The sequence below is a fragment of the Carica papaya genome, chromosome 9 (genome assembly GCF_054855325.1).
Source record: "Carica papaya isolate Zhongbai chromosome 9, ASM5485532v1, whole genome shotgun sequence".
NCBI classification, from domain to species: Eukaryota; Viridiplantae; Streptophyta; class Magnoliopsida; order Brassicales; family Caricaceae; genus Carica; species Carica papaya.
In genome coordinates, this window is record NC_142317.1 from 17,209,399 (window position 1) to 17,225,559 (window position 16,161).

A 16,161-nucleotide genomic window follows, 5' to 3' on the forward strand; every position below is an offset into this window, starting at 1 on the left:
GCATCACTGATTCAGTAGTTTGAAAAAGGGAGAAAATTGTGATTTTAAGAAACATGCAACAACCACAAAAAACTTATATATTGTGGTTGAAAATACAAACAAATAAGGTAAAATCATGAAATTATTATAATATATATTAATAAACTATCATCTAAACACATCATTAATTTTAAACACATCATTAATTTTAATTTATAATGCAATATCTTAATTTTATTTAAAAAAATTTATGTTTATTCTTTTAATATTTAAACAAAATTTTTATATAAATATTTTACTTATTGTAAAATTTAAATAAGAATAAAAAAATTATTTTAAAAACTTTCCTCTAAATTTAGAAGATAAAATCCAAATTCTTTAATTAATTTTACAAATAAAACTCTAAATTTGTAAGTAAATTATTTATTTTCTTACGTTTACTTATTACATATGGTGTACCCATTCACAAAAAACTTATCAAACTCAAGTTTAAACTACAAAGTAACCTCCATCTCCACCTCCATGAATTCCTTATTGATATCAAAGTACAAATTGGAATTCTAACTGTTTATTGTAATCTTACACTGGATATATTTGGAGTCAAACTGGCATAATGGGAAATGTTCTAGCCTGTAAATCTACTCTTAACAAGGTGAAGACCAACATGTAAATTTCCTTTTCCAGAAAAAAATTCAGGGTTTAAGAATGCAGAATAATTTAGCTTGTATCTGTGTAATCCACGGCCGATGTTCCGCTCTTTGAATGAATTTACCATTCTTGCAACCTTTTCTGCCGCCATTGACAACAATTTCAGGCACCCCTTGCTATATCAATCTCCTAACATCTTCTGCAATTGTCATACCAAGGAATAAGACAGAGTACAATCTCAAGACAGGTAATATGAGCTCACAACCAGACTTCACTTACATTCGAAATTTCTATCCATGAGTCGAGTGTCTGAACAGCTTTCCCTGATAATTGAACCTCACGAGCCAAGGTCACTCCTTCAGCCAGGGTGCTAACACGACCACTAACCAAGAGAGCTGCCGCTGCATTTATAATCTAACCAAATATTGTGTAATCAGTACTCTTTTCATCGTATTACTTGAAAGTGTAATGCATGCTGTATGTTATGTAACTAGAGAGATGAGATTGAGAGCATTCATTTGAGTCTTGAGGTAAGTAGAGCGTCAAAACTCACAAGGGCATCTGCAATTGCTCCTCTTTCTCCTGATAGTACACTCCTCAATACCTTGGCATTATACTCCGGACATCCACCTTTTAAGCTCTCAAGAGTGCAACGAGGAATGCCAAAATCCACTGTTCAATACACATTTACCGGGGTGTATTACTATCCAAACAGGAATTGAAATGGTCGACTCAAACTGTGATATCACACCTACCAAACAGCCTCATTCCACACTACTTAAGACATAATTGCAGTTGACCTGCTTTTATTTACTCCGGAAAAGGAGGCAACTATATTTAGGATCTTACATGGATCAAATTGAAACTTCTCTATATTTCCTGGGGTGACATCAAGGATCAATCCTGGTCCTGTATTTGGATCATTATGGAGATATTAGTATGATCAAAAATCATAACGGCATATTGAGGAAAGAAAGTTCACAATTCTGGGAGGAAGAAATCTAACCAAGGGGGCTCATTTCATCCAAGCCAACCGAATGGACAACCAATGCTCTTTTCATGCCAAATCTCTGAAGAGCTTTAGCCATCTTGAGGACCTATCAGTTAAAGTAAAAGTGCTCTTAGATAAAACAAGATCGAAAAATATTCTGAATTGCAACCTAGAGCTTTATGTGACGTACACCAAAATATGCTTTCATGCTCTTTACGGTGAGTTGAACAAACAGCAAATGAAAACAATAAGATGCCACTATGATTTCTAGTAGATAGTAAATAATTAAAAGATTAACTAAAATATCACCTAATGCATCAGACTTGGAATCAAAAACATATAGTATACTCTTAAAAGCAAAGAAAACAAGAGCTCACACCACGAGAACTGTTGAGCCCTATAAAAAGCCTGCTCTGACATAATGAATGTACTAATCATCAGAAATTGAGGACAAAAATATTAATATTAACACAGTCGATATGGGTTAGATAAGTTTTATATGATTCATAAGTCTTCTTAAATCCAAAACAAATTGGCATTTTAGGCAAAGGTCTGGTATGAAAGGTACCAGACCGTTGCCTAAAATGCCAATTTGTTTTCTTTCTCTTCCTTTTTTGCTCCTTCCTCAGAAACAATAAACTTTGAGCATCAAACCCCCATTGAGGTTCTCATTAATTTAATCTTCATTCTTACAAGAAAAAGAAGAGCTAGAAATGAAGAGAGAGAGAGAGAGAGAGAGACTAGTTGTTGCAACCTCTGTCATATATAGAAATAGAAATAGCAATAGCAAATTCAAACAAGGGCACTATGAATTTTTTCCAGTTTGGCTCTATGTTGATCAGAGACCTTCCAAGAAAAGAATTGCCAAAAAAACAGAAATGACAGAAACCATGTCTTCCTTCGCCCTTATACATGAGGCCAAAGTATATAAACAACTGTTTAAAATGATTCACAGTAATTTACTAAGCTCCTAATTCTGCCTGTTAATGTCATCTGTTTTACAAAACCAAGAACCAAGTTATGCACTCAGCACCATAAGAACCATAAAGAGTTAGTCAACTACTTGCTTCCTTCTGATTTATCAATGTAATATGTAGTAAGTTCCAAAATCAGAATTTTCATGACAATCGAAAGCCACAATATAGAAAATCCATTTCCATGAAAAGGAGATCTCAAGAAAAAGTTTTATATGAAATGCTGGTTTGAGGAGTTAGAAATGAAGATTGTGGAATCAAAATCCAAATTGAAATTGTTAGAACATGATTACTTAAGAACCATGTTCTTAGGATGTAGGCCTAACTAGGAAGAATCAAATTAAGCATAAGTATACTGTGAAAAAAAAATATATAGAGACTAGTGCTTCTAGTTGAAAAATAGACATTACTAACAAATTATTCAAGTTAGTGTAAAGAAATATTAGTTTTATACAGGTGTTTCTGATGAGTTGAATCCAACTTCACAGATAATCTTTTTACTGTGGTTATCAAATTAAAGACTTCATCAGAAAACACTTACCAGATCTTCATTGTATACACCGACAACAGCAAAAGGTACTCTTGCAGGATTCAACATAGGGCCCAATACATTGAATACAGTTTTTACTTTGAGTTTCTTTCTAACGGGTATGACAATCTTCATCGCAGGGTGATACTTTGGGGCCATCATGAAACCAATTCCTACTTCATTCACACATCTTCTTACACCCTGAACTCCCAGGTAAGTAACAAAAGAATCAGACCACCAAATGAGTTTCAATATCCAAAATATTACTCTATTTTCACTTATAAAGAACACTGTAATAAGATATTGGAAGATGGAAAGTCACCTAGCCACGTTGTTGATACACCTTCATATTATGAAACAAATTAAAAGGAAAGGAAGCCCCATCAATTGGAGATATGCCCATATAGAGCAAATAATCACTTCATTATAGAACATACATTGGCGTAAGGTTCTTAAAATAGCAGATCTATTCCACTGAGTTTTTTTATCTAACAAGAAAAAAATTCAATTCAGCAACATGAATAAAGAAGTCTTAACTCAACCAGTGGTTGCAGTCCGTGTTTTGACTGGCACTCATTTCAAAGTATTTGCTAATGGTAAGAATTAGGGTTTTCCACACTATTAATGACCAAATGGACAAGAACTAGAGGACAAGGAGATAGATGGTTAAATAATGAAATGGAATGAACATAATAGAATATAGGATAATGAAATGCAATGTAAAACATTCTACCTTGTTTTGATACGTTAATAATGGAACCGAGTGAGTTACTTGGATAGGGTGCAAATGTAGGAATATGAAAAAGTTATGTCCTAGATTTTCTATCCCTCTCCATCTCCTCCCCCTCTCCCAAACAGAAAGTAAACGAAGTTGGAAGCGTCCCTTGATGAAACTAGCAAAACACCTACTAGTATGATGAGAATGCGTGGTGTGAATGTTCTAGTCTTGGCAATTCCAATTTATGCATATAACATTCTTTCCAAGTGCCCCTGTTCAATTGATGATTGAAAGGCCTTGTCTTAGATAATATCAACTTCAAAGTGATTGCTACAGAATTAAATAAAGCTTGCACTTCGTTAATTAATAAAAGGACAGTGGAAAGGCATCATGGCATCCTATGATCATTACGCAGCAAAACACCAAAGAGTATCGTGAAACTCCCCTTAATCACACTCTCTATCGATTCTCTAATGTTAGCTCCTTACAGAACTCTTTATTACAAGTTGTAGCTTTTGCATAGGAGAGCTGCAGGGCAGCTGAAATCTGCATTAAAGAATATAATATATAGTTTATACTAACCAACCTCTGGTCCCAAGTCAATAGCCACACCAAGTGCCTCTAAAACATCAGCACTTCCACATGAAGAAGAGCTGGAATAATTTCCTTGCTGCAAAGCAGACAATCAAGAAATATTAATAATTGAACCACAGAATACAGTTGTCGATATCATATTCACAAAACTAATAGCCTTAAATTATAAAAATTATAAACCTTTGCTACTTTTGCCCCAGAAGCTGCAGCAATGATTGATGCCCCAGTTGAAATATTCACCGTGTTCTTACCATCACCGCCTGTTCCAACAATGTCAACTGCATTATCCAATCCTTCTACCTTCCTGGCATGATTTATCATAGCCCTTGCCAATCCCACAACCTGTTAACATAAAATTGGATAATCATTTGCATTTTCACAAAGAAATGATAATGGTATATTGATTAGAGATTGCTGCTGTTTGCATTTCCTGTTAAAATCTGCAATTACCATTAGCAATATCCCTCCTATCAGAACCTCCCTTGTTCATGTTTTTACACTAACAAGTACATTTCTCTATCTGAGTCCACCTAAGAAAATATTGATATGTTCTTTGCCAGTGTTGAAATAAACGTGAAAAAGCACCAGAGTGCTTTCACTCATTCAAAAAAGATAAATTCTTATCCACATTTGCATAAAATATTTATTTTAAAAAATAAATATTTTATTACTTTCATTACTTTAAATATATTGTTTAATATTGTTAATATAAGACAACATTAAGAGATCAGTTAAGTAAATTAGTTAGATAAAAAGAAAGTAGGAATTAGAATAATTATTTTTTCCCTTAATAGCCACTTTTAAATCCCTAATACATTTCATGATATCAGAGCAAAGAACACTTATGCTTATAAAAAAACTAAATAATGCAATCCTAAACTCAAACTATACTTAAGAGTACTTCTAAAAACAATAACTCAAATGTATTTGATTTCAGGCACCAAGAAAAGAAATTCCAAACTTTTAGATTGAAACCAACTTACTTCTTCAAAAGTCTCTCCTTTGGCTCTCAATAAAACAAGAAAAGCACTAATCAACGCCTCACTGGCCTCATTCAGCAAAAATTCAAGAGAAGCTTCAGCCTCAGCCTCAGATAAATCCACACGATCGATCAACGATTCGATCAACTACTCAAAAGAACAATTAAAAGAAAAGCAACAAGAAGTGAGACCCATTAAAGAAATGAGAGGAAGAAGAAAATTAAACATCCAAAATAAAAAATTACCCAGAAGAAGAAACAAAAAGTAAAGTTACCGATAGTGACCCACCTCATTAAATGACGCTATGGGTGGGCTTGCATTTTTACAAACACTTGGCAGAGCATTAGCCACGCCACTGCCAGTAGCAGTAAAAACCCCATGGATCATTAATGAGACATTGGTTTGCCTCGTGCAACGATCAATCGGCGCAGTGAAAAAGCGGGTTGGAGTATGCGGAAATGGGCGGCGAGTTAATGATGAGAAAGAAAGGGGGGAGAATTGCAGAGAAACAGTTCTCGCTGCCATCGCCGCAGCTCGAAGGAGAAAAGTCAACTGTCACAAGTCTCAGAGAACAGACTACACGAGTGAAATCGAAGGTGGGTTCTGTTTATACAGAGAGAAGGCTGGAGAAGACAGCAGAAATGGAAGAGAGACTTGAGTTGGTGGGTTTACAGCAGCAGATCTGACAGCGTCGAGGTTATTCTGAAACTATGAAAGCCTGAAAAATGCATGGTTTAAATATAACAATATATATTTACACTCTATTAATAAATTTTAATAATTGTTAATTATTATATGACAATGTCGGCAATCGTATGATATTAACACAGAATGAAAATGACAAAAAAATTTTATGTTTGTATGATTGTATGTTAATGACATATTTTTATTTAGATAATAAAATGATATAATTGTATTTTCAATTAAATTACTAATTTACCGATACCTATTAATAATTGTAACAGTAAATTATCTACAAAAAAATATGTAATGAAAAAAAAAATATTTACCAATATAATTACATTTGAATTTTAAATAAATAATTATTATTTATAATTAAATTAAAATTTTATATGTAATAAAATAAATAATAATTTATGATAATAAAATTAAAATTAAATATATTATATTAGAGTATAAGGAGAAAAAAAAAAAACTTACCGATCACATAACACCGATTTGGTAATTTTAAAATTCATCCCAAATTTATTAGTCAAATACCATTTGTTACCATTGAAAATTGAAATAAATATAATTTTCTCATCTGTAGATTACCATACATTAAAATTCTATCATTCACCATGATCCAAACAGGGTGTTAAAGTTATTATTTAGATTTTATGAGAGTCTTGTCACATTCAAAGTCTCGTCTAAGTCTTCATCCTTTTTTTTCCAAGTTCTAACTGGTAATTTTTTATTTCTATTTTTTTCTTTACAAATTGTAACCTGTATTGCGTGAAATAATGAGAGTAGACCAGAAAATAACTAGAAGATGTTAATTTTTTAAAGTCATCTCATATAATTATGACTTATGATATTAGACTATGAGTTTTTTATAATTACTTGTAAATACCGGATCAAAATATAAATATTCATAATTTAGAATCAGCTTTATAAATAATTCTAGTTCAATGTATAAATACCTTTGTAATTTTTCATTAATGAATTAGTTCTCATTTTTTTTCTAATTCATAAAACTCGAGCTCTCTCTTTTTTCTCATTTTTTTAGCTTACCAAGCACGATTATGCTCTTCACATGTTTCTAAAAAATATCGTACATTTAGTGTATATTTACATTAGGTACACATTCAGATTTACTACAAAATATGATATGGTATTAGAGTTATTGTATTTTCTTTGATTGATTGATAGTGGTGAGTGTTTGGAGAAACCTTATACATACTAATAGATTATCTATAATGTAATACACGAGCCCGAAGACATTTCGAGATAAAAATTTTATTTTTTAATTATTAATTTAAAATAATAGATTAATTTATTTTATTTTTATTTAAATAAAATTTTAAAAAAAAAAATGAACTAAGAAAGAGATTGAAAAGAATTTTGAAAAAAATTGGTAAAAATTTGAATTTTGAGGGTGTTTTAAAAAAATTTTAAAATAGGAGATCAAAATACAAATAGAGAAAGTTTTTATTCTGTTATACGTAAAAATGAAAAGGGATATGGATATAAGTTTTTATAACTTTTTTTTTAAAAACTAGTTACGATAAGTATTAAATAAAGTTTTAAATGTATTTAAACGAAAGCCAAAAGAAGTCAAAGGCACTTGCCCTGGACTGTGAAAATTGGTCACAAAATTACACATCATCCAAAAGAGTTTCATGCCTCACAAAATTACACACCATCTAATCGAAGTCAAAATGTTTCACCCATAGTAGCTTCCATCACAACATTGCCTACATTAACTAGACAAAATCAAATAAAAAAAAAAAAAGATCAGAGAATACTAATGGAAATTTCATCAAGAAACAACAAGTTTTACTTGTTTTTTCAAGGTGCAAGATCATTATTCATGACACTCAATCACACGAATCAAACACAAGCAAGCTCATTCTTGTAAATTCTTTCAATTAAGCACTATATTAAACAAATTCAACCTCAAAATTACCTGAATAAAAACTGAAGTCGGAGGCAAACCCAGAAGCTTTTCCTTTTTCTTTCCAGCGTATCTGGTTCTCCTCTGCTGCTGTGTGGCCCTCTTAATCTTAGCCTCTTTTTATCTTGTTTCGGTCTAATTTCCCTGTTATTCTCTCTTTCTCGGTCTCACTCTTTCGTTTTTCTATTTGTTTATCCTTCACGCTTAAATTGTTTTCTATCTGTACCTTTTTCCTTTTTTTTTTTTTCCGCTCCCTTCTACTTCACTCTATTCGTCCCTGTTTCACTCTCAGCCTCTCAACTCTCTCCTTGTTTCCTTCTTCTTCTTCTCGCTAGGTTTCTACTCACTCTCTTTCCTCTTCCTATCTCCCAAAATCGCCTTCAAAAGTAAACCAAAGCTTCTGTTTTCACTCCCTTTCTTTACAAACTTCCCTCTGAGCTCACTCCCTCTCTTTCTCACTGATTTCGTCTGAAAATCTTCTCCGAAGTAAACCGAAACTTCTGCTTTAACTCCACCGTTCTTCACAAGCTTCTCTTTTGCCCTTTAAACCCTAGCCCGTTCCTCTTATGTTTGAAAACCCGAGGAAGAAAACATAAAAGAAGGTCCTTCAACGGCGCCGTTTTAGGGATGGGAAAAGGCTAGGTTTTGAGCCGGGTTTTGACTTTCTAGGCTTGGGTGTCTTAAATGGGGTTTTTTAATTTGGAAAGAGAATTTAATTGAAATAAAAATAAAATGGCTTGAAAAATAGTGCAAGCACAAAAAGGAAATTGAGATTAAGTTTTGAAAATGGAATATGAGTTCTAAATACAAAATGGGTCATACCTAATAATAATAATAATAATATAATAATAATTTTATTTTTTTCAAAATTCAATAAAAATTAAACTATATAAAATTAAGGTATCATAAAATTACACGATTGTTTGGTAAGAGAAGTTGCATCATATCAATATAACTAACAAAAGATTCATTATTCACTAGCAAAATGAAAGAAAATCAAATACGCTTAAATGCTCCAACACGCATATGCACACTCCTTAAGTTAACATACTTAGTGAATTATGTCTAAACTGAAATATTTTTCACTCTTTGCATAGATTTCACTTTTATACAAATAAATCATACAAGTATATAATGAAAATATTACAATTTAAACATGTGTTAAGAAACAAAAATATCAATGAAAAAAATACTGTCAAATCTTTTTTAGTCTTACAACTAAGGAAATAAACACATTAACATTTCTCTTAGAAAATTATATATATATACATATCATTTAGTCACTTATTCATGGTAGAAACAACTAAGAGTGTGCATACATGAACATAAAAGAATTTAATTGTTAAACAGAACTCAAATCTTAATCATGTTATAATTTAGTTGTTAAACCGAAACCTACTCTTCTTCTCTTTCTTTCTCAAACAATAACGGCCGAGAATGAACACCTTAGAAGTCTCTCCCTTGTTCGCGTCGGCCAACCAGCCGAAAAAAGCTACCTCTCAGAAGCTCTGCTCAGGTTCTTCTTTAATACGTGCGAGGTCAAGATGGAAACCTGCAGTTCTCTTATTCTCCATATGGATTCTGATCTAGAAAAAGAGAAGCGGAAGAAGAAGAGGTCAAAAAAGAAAATATTACTACAACAACACGATTACAAAGCCCGCCAACGGTTGTGTAGTAATTGAATATTTGGATTAAAAAATTCTTATATTTATATATATATGTATATGGTAATAATAATAATATATAAACATAATTATATGGTTGGGGAAAGGAGGAGAAAATGGTGTCGTTTGGAGAAGAGGAAGATAAAACGACGTCGTTTAGAGAAGAGGGAGTGGATGGATGGGATGAGATGGGATGGACGGGCAGGATGAGAGGTAGATGGAATATAAATAGGAAAAGAAAAAGAAAAGAAGGAAAGAAAAAGAAACAAATAAGAGGAGACGGGGAAGAGAAGGTTCGAGAGAGAGAAAAGCTAGAGCGGGAAGAAACAAGAAGAGAGAGCAGGAGAAAAAAGACGGTGACGTGCGATCTATGGAAGTACAGAAAAAAGAAAAGGCGATTTGAGGTACGGTAAAATTTAAGTTTTAAGCGTATGATGAGGATGAAATGTGGAGTTGTGATCGTAGGTTTTGAGGAAATATATGAACCGCTTAGGAAATGGAGTAGGAAACTAGGATAGATGGAATAAGAGAGTGGAAAGAGACGGTGAGTCCGTGGAAATGTGGATTTGAATTATGAGTAGAGGAAAATGGAGGAAGCCGCAGGAGGAGAGGTTAAGGAGTTCGGTGAGTGAGTGAGTTACCGTTAAAGGGAGGAATACAATGATTAAAAAGGTGCAAGGGAGTTCGTAGGGAGGTAAGGTGATTTAGAGTGACTTGGGACGGGCAGAACATGCGTAGATTGAAGCTGAGGTAAATGAATAGGAGGTAAGAGAGGTATAGAGAGGGGAACGGTTAGAGGTAGAATGAGTACAGGAGGTTAGTAAGGGAGGAGCTGAAAGAGGAAGATAGGGAGAGTTAATGTGCTGTGAGAGATTGATACTGTTAGGAGGAAAATGAATAGAAGCCGAGACAAACGAGGAGAAGGGAAGGAAGGGATGGAGAATGGATTGGTTACTAACAGGGAGTGTAGGCATGTAGGGGTGGAGTGTGAGTATTTTAGGAATTAAGGAGCAGGAAAGGTAGGCCTGTAGTGATTGTGTGTGTGTGGAATTGGAATAGAGGTGTATTGGTGTAAATGTGTTGTGTGTGGGTGTGCGTTGCATGTGAATGTATACTGGTGTAGCTGCTGTAAATTTGGGAATTGTATAGGTGAGCACTCGGTGTAGGGGTGTAGTGGTGTATTTGTGCTAAGTGTGAGTATGTGTTGTATGGGGAGGTGTGTGTAGGTTCTGTACATATGTTAAAGAATTGGAGAGTTTCAGGACAATGTTGTTGGTGTAGGAACATTTTAGATTAGAATACTCGTAGTGGGGGTTAAGTATGCGAGTTTACTAGGCATCTTGAGTAGGAACGGGGTGAAATTATCTTTGAGGTGGTTGAGTTGGGGACGCCGATATTGGTTGTCACTATTTAGAAAGAGTAAGTCGACCGCCAATAGTGGTGATATTTGGGGGTCTCCGACGGGTAAGGTGTTGAGTCGCCGATGTTGGTGACGAAAGAAAACAGTACTGGTGTGTGTGAGTGGCCAACTAGGGGTCGAGAGATAGAAGGATAAATGATGGTCGCCGATACTGGTGACGGATGAGAATAACTGTGTGGATGAGTGGCCTAGTCGGGGCTGAGGGGGTGATATCAGGGGACGATCACATCTAGTATGAGTAACGATTAAATATTGGGGATGCGTAGTAATACTGTAGAGTTAAAGAGTAGTAAGAAAGTATTACTTAGGCAACAAAAAGGGAAAATATATAAAAATGGGATTTTAATTTGGTTTGTATGTTATACTTGTGGCTTAATTTTTACTACACTGAGTTATATGTACTCACTCTTTATTATTTACAGATGAAGTAGGGATGGAGTCGGAATCGGAGTTGCCAGTTTCCGAACTTAGCATATAGAGAAAACAGAGCAGGGATTTCTACCGGTAGAATTGGGAGCTTAAATAGTTGGTAGTAATGTAGATTATATGTCCACTGAGGATGTATGAATTTGTGCCCTACTGTAATGATGCATTTATGATTGAAGGTTTCTATTTGACATTGAGTAATAGGTTGTGGTAGTTTCCTTTATGTGTGTGCTAGTATTTGGAATGAGATTCTAATATTCGGTCCATTGAACTGTTTGAGACTACGCCGCTAGAATAAAAAAAAAAAGGGATGTTACAGGCTGTGTCAGTGGCGTGGAGGGGCCAATCTGGAAAAATTTTATTTTTACGAGGAGGAAGTAGTAGAAAACTGCTTTAAAAATACATATACATATATAATAAAAAAATTGATTTTATGGGGATAGAAGCAGGAGAAAACTGTTTAAAAAAAAAGATATATACAAATATAATAATTGACGTATATATATATATATAATTGACGTATATATATATATGAAAAAGGAAAAAACTACTTTTAAAAAAATAATATTATAATAATAATAATAAACTATATTTTAATCTTGGAGATAAAGTTGATTGAAGGTGAGGGTATTGTCAGGATATTAAGAGTAAAAAAAGAGAGAGATAATGAAAAGAATAAATTAGTCTTTTACAATTAATAATTAGGGTTAGGGTTAGGGATATAGCTAATATTTTAAATTTACTTCACAGCAGCTATCGCTGCATTAATTTCGGTAATGATAGTAACTGTTTTAATTGCTTATACCCTATAAAAGACTCAATTTTTATGTTATAATTAATTAAGAAAAAAATAAAATTATTTTTCATATTTCTCTCTTTGTTTCTCTTTTATTCCTCTCTTATCTCTTTCTTTTTTTCTCAAGATCAAACAACTATATCAAAGGCTTCTGATAGGTTTATAGATGTTGTTCAACTGCTGCTAGAAAAAAAAGTCCTTATCCACAAAAATTCGTGGATTGGGGGTTATTTTTTATCGCCCCAACTTGTACAGAGATTTAGAATTTTGACACTGGAGAGTTAAAAGTTCTCGATTTTAACTACTTTAACAACTTAAAAATAGTTGAGGAATGAATTTGTTGATTAATTATAAATGATAATAAAATTTGTCATCAGATCTAAGGGATGAGTTTATAAATATGATAGCTTAGATGGGAATGAATAACAGTCCCTCTATTGTCTCTTCAATATCTAGTCTTCCATAATTTCCCTTCTCTGCTCATCTTTCTCTTCTCTTAATAGCAATTCAAATTGTAGATACAATTCTATTATATCAAATTCTCTTCATCATCAAACTAATTTTTCTTTTCTGCTTTTATTTTTAATATAATCTCATTCTTTTAACAGATAAACAAAACTACTGAAGAAAATTATAAAGATAGATTGCAAAGCCGAGAGATTCATATATTTAAATAAGTTCAAGCATATAATTCCAACATTAAACTTTTACACGTCACAATATCTTCACGTAGATGGGTTACACATGAAATTAACACAAACACATACCACATAAGTTTTTTTTAAGTGCACTATATATTAGGGTTTCTATTTACGATGGATCCTAGAAACAGAGAGGAAAAAAAAAGCTAAAGCCATTAGTTACAAATTTATAAATCGCATGATACCAATAAAATATAAAACTATGAAAATAGAAAGTCATAGAAATAATTGATGGTAGTAAGTTCATGAAACACTCAGAAGCATCATGTGAAATTTGTATTATCACTACCGGTTTAATCAACCTATTAAACAATTCTTTTTTGTGCAAGATAGAACCAAAAAAAGAGGAGACCAAGACGCACTCAAGAGTAAAATCTCAGTTCGACCTGATTTAAAGGCAACCAACACAATTTTTAAACTAGCACCTGCAGCAATGAACGGTGAACGCTAGTTAGGTCCATGGATCATGGATGAAGAATGGCGACGGTAATGACTGTTACACTCAGTAAACAGAAAGATTCAAGAGAAAATATGAAGAAGTTAATTAAAGTTCGAAGACAAGGAGTTATGGCAAACGATAATTGACAGTCGAGTTGTAACACCCTAATTTTTATTTTTATTATTGAAATTATTATTATTTTATTTTATTTTTATTTTTCTTGTATTTATTTATTTAAGTAATAATATAATTGTTTTAATTTAGTTTAATTTAATTTAATGGAAAATAAAAATAATAATAATGATAAAAATGGGTAAAATTATTTTTGAGGTGTAATTGAAAATAATTTTGGGAAAAAAATGGTGAAAATTTAGATTTTAGGGGTATTTTTGAAAAAAAATCGAAAATCAGGGATCAAAACATAATTTTAAAAAATTACACCAAGTCAGCAGCCATGTCAACAGCTCCGGCTAACCAGGACATGCCGCGTGGCAGAGACGCTGACGCGGGAATGCCACGCAGAACGGACCACGTGGGTGATCTGTGTGCGCGCGATCGGACAGCTGAGATCCATTCCTGAGCGCACGGACGGCCTAGATCAAATGCATGCACGGACGGCCCAGATCTCATCGCGATGGATGGCCCAGATTCATTTCTAATTTAATCGCGATCGGACAGCCCATATTAAATCGTGATGGACGGCTCAGATTAAAAGGAGAAGGTTATAAATAATCTCATCCACACCTAACCCCAAACCCTAGCCGTCAGAGTCCTCGCTGGAGAAGACAGCCCAGCCACCGGATGGACCGACCCCCGCCACCCGCCGCCGCACTGGAGCACTTTCCGGCTGCCAAACGAGGTAAAATTTCTCCCATTGGCTCAAATTTTGATGCTGAACCCCCCTATGGCCAAATCGAGGCCAAACTACCGGCCAATTGGCCGAAAAACACCGTCGAAGCCCAGTGGCACCGCTGCGAGCTTTCTCAGGTTTTGCCTCCGATGAGGCCTTTCTTGATTCCCGTTTGATGTAGTTTTTATACCAGGCTACGTAGAGAGGTACAGAAGACTGAACTCTTCTATTTTTGCAGAGGAGTCCTCTTTCGAAGATGTCCAGTACTGGTTGGCAGAGACAGAGAAGGCTTTCAAGACCTTAGGAGTGGTTCCCGAGCAGAGAGTTACCCTTGCTTCCTACATGCTAGTGGGGGAAGCAGGTCGTTGGTGAGAGCTCAAGCAGACCACCCTGCCTACACCAGTCACTTGGGAGCAGTTCTTAGCAGCCTTTCATGCGGAGTACCTCCCCAAGCACATCCAACATCTAAAGGAGATGAAGTTTGTCCAACTGGTCCAGGAAAATATGACGGTATCAGAATATGCTCGTAAGTTCCTAGAGCTGGGCCGATACTCCCCTGAGACATTGATAGATGAGGGTAGGAAGGCTAGAAGGTTCCAGTGGGTCCTCCGCCGAGAGATCAAGCAGCACTTATTGCTACTAGAGCTCAAGACATATTTAGCCGTTTTGGCAAAGGCGCAGATCGTGGAGAGGAGTTTCAATACCCTTACTTAATCAGCAGGGAGTCACAGACCCTCAGCTCCACCCTGCAGACCAGCACCTACTGCGCCTGTCCAACAAAATAAGAGGCCCAGACCGGCGATCCAGGCTCCCCCTCAGGCTCCAGGGGTAGCATGTGGCAAGATCTGTCAGCACTGCGGCAGGGATCACGGGGACTGACCATGCTATCGCCTCAACAACACCTTTCGCATATGTGGTAGTGCCCAGTACTATGCGAGAGAGTGCCCGAGGAATTAGAACCAAGGAAGACCTCCTCTTCAGGGGAGGGTTTACAACCTCACACAGCAGGATGCTGATGCCGACCCGAACATGGTACCAGTGTCTGTACCTGGTTCCAAAGGCCGTCTTGGGGATGTCTTATGTTCTTATCTTCACCTAATTGTAACCTGATCATAGATTTATTTTAGAGAAGACCTGTGCACCCTGCATCTGATCGAAGAGGACATCAATTCTGGGAAGGAGATATTTGTTCTTGATCGTAACCTTGTTCAATCCTCTGTAATCAATACACAGTCTCAATGTTCCATCTCCCTTCCTTGTAAAAGTGACTCCGGCACCGCAAGGGGACACACTGTGTCTAATAAAATCACTGTCTTGTAATTTAGTGATCTGTTTCCTCAGCTCTTCCATCTCAATGCGGCTCATGCGGTAAGGAGTAACCGAAATGGGCTGGGTGCCTGGCTGTAAGTCTATAGTGAACTCGACTTTTCCGTCCACTGGCAGTCAGGGTAGTTCGTTCGGAAATACATCTGGAAAGTCTCGGACTACCGGAATATCTTGGATACAAATTTCCTTCTTGGGCTTGCCTAGTTAGAGAAAATAACAAGATTAAGGTACTAAAAAATTAAGAAAACTTACCATCAAAGAATAAGTACTAAATGATTTTATTAATTTGTAAATGACTCCTTATTGGGAGGATTAAATACAACATTCTTATTAAAGCAATCTATGGTGGCGTGAAGCGCCGCTAACCAATCCATTCCTAAGATTACATCAAAATCCCCCTGTCTAACCCTATCAGGTCTACATTTAGTTTCCTATTTGCTATCTCTACGGCACAAACCCTGTAGATAACTTTCTCTAATAGTGTTTCACCCCCAGCAGTAGACACAAAC

At 35.0% G+C, this 16,161-nt stretch overlaps 1 protein-coding gene across 2 annotated transcripts; it reads right to left on the reverse strand.

Annotated features, from left to right (window-relative positions):
• Positions 1–467: 467 nt before the first annotated feature.
• On the reverse strand, positions 468–8,642 carry LOC110815268 (tryptophan biosynthesis 1). 2 transcript variants are annotated; one of them, XM_088211286.1, is made up of 11 exons: positions 8,043–8,638; positions 5,702–6,131; positions 5,417–5,560; positions 4,614–4,775; positions 4,426–4,509; positions 3,134–3,322; positions 1,634–1,724; positions 1,477–1,536; positions 1,181–1,299; positions 907–1,041; positions 468–826 (listed from the first exon to the last, which is right to left on the reverse strand). In XM_088211286.1, exons 2-11 carry the CDS (start codon positions 5,936–5,938, stop codon positions 809–811), a joined length of 1,239 nt encoding a protein of 412 aa, XP_088067412.1. In that variant the 5' UTR covers positions 5,939–6,131; positions 8,043–8,638; the 3' UTR covers positions 468–808. The 2 variants fall into 2 exon arrangements, with proteins under 2 accessions (XP_088067412.1, XP_088067411.1); XM_088211285.1 differs by lacking the exon at positions 468–826 and having other exon boundaries at positions 871–1,041; positions 8,043–8,642.
• Positions 8,643–16,161: the final 7,519 nt, after the last annotated feature.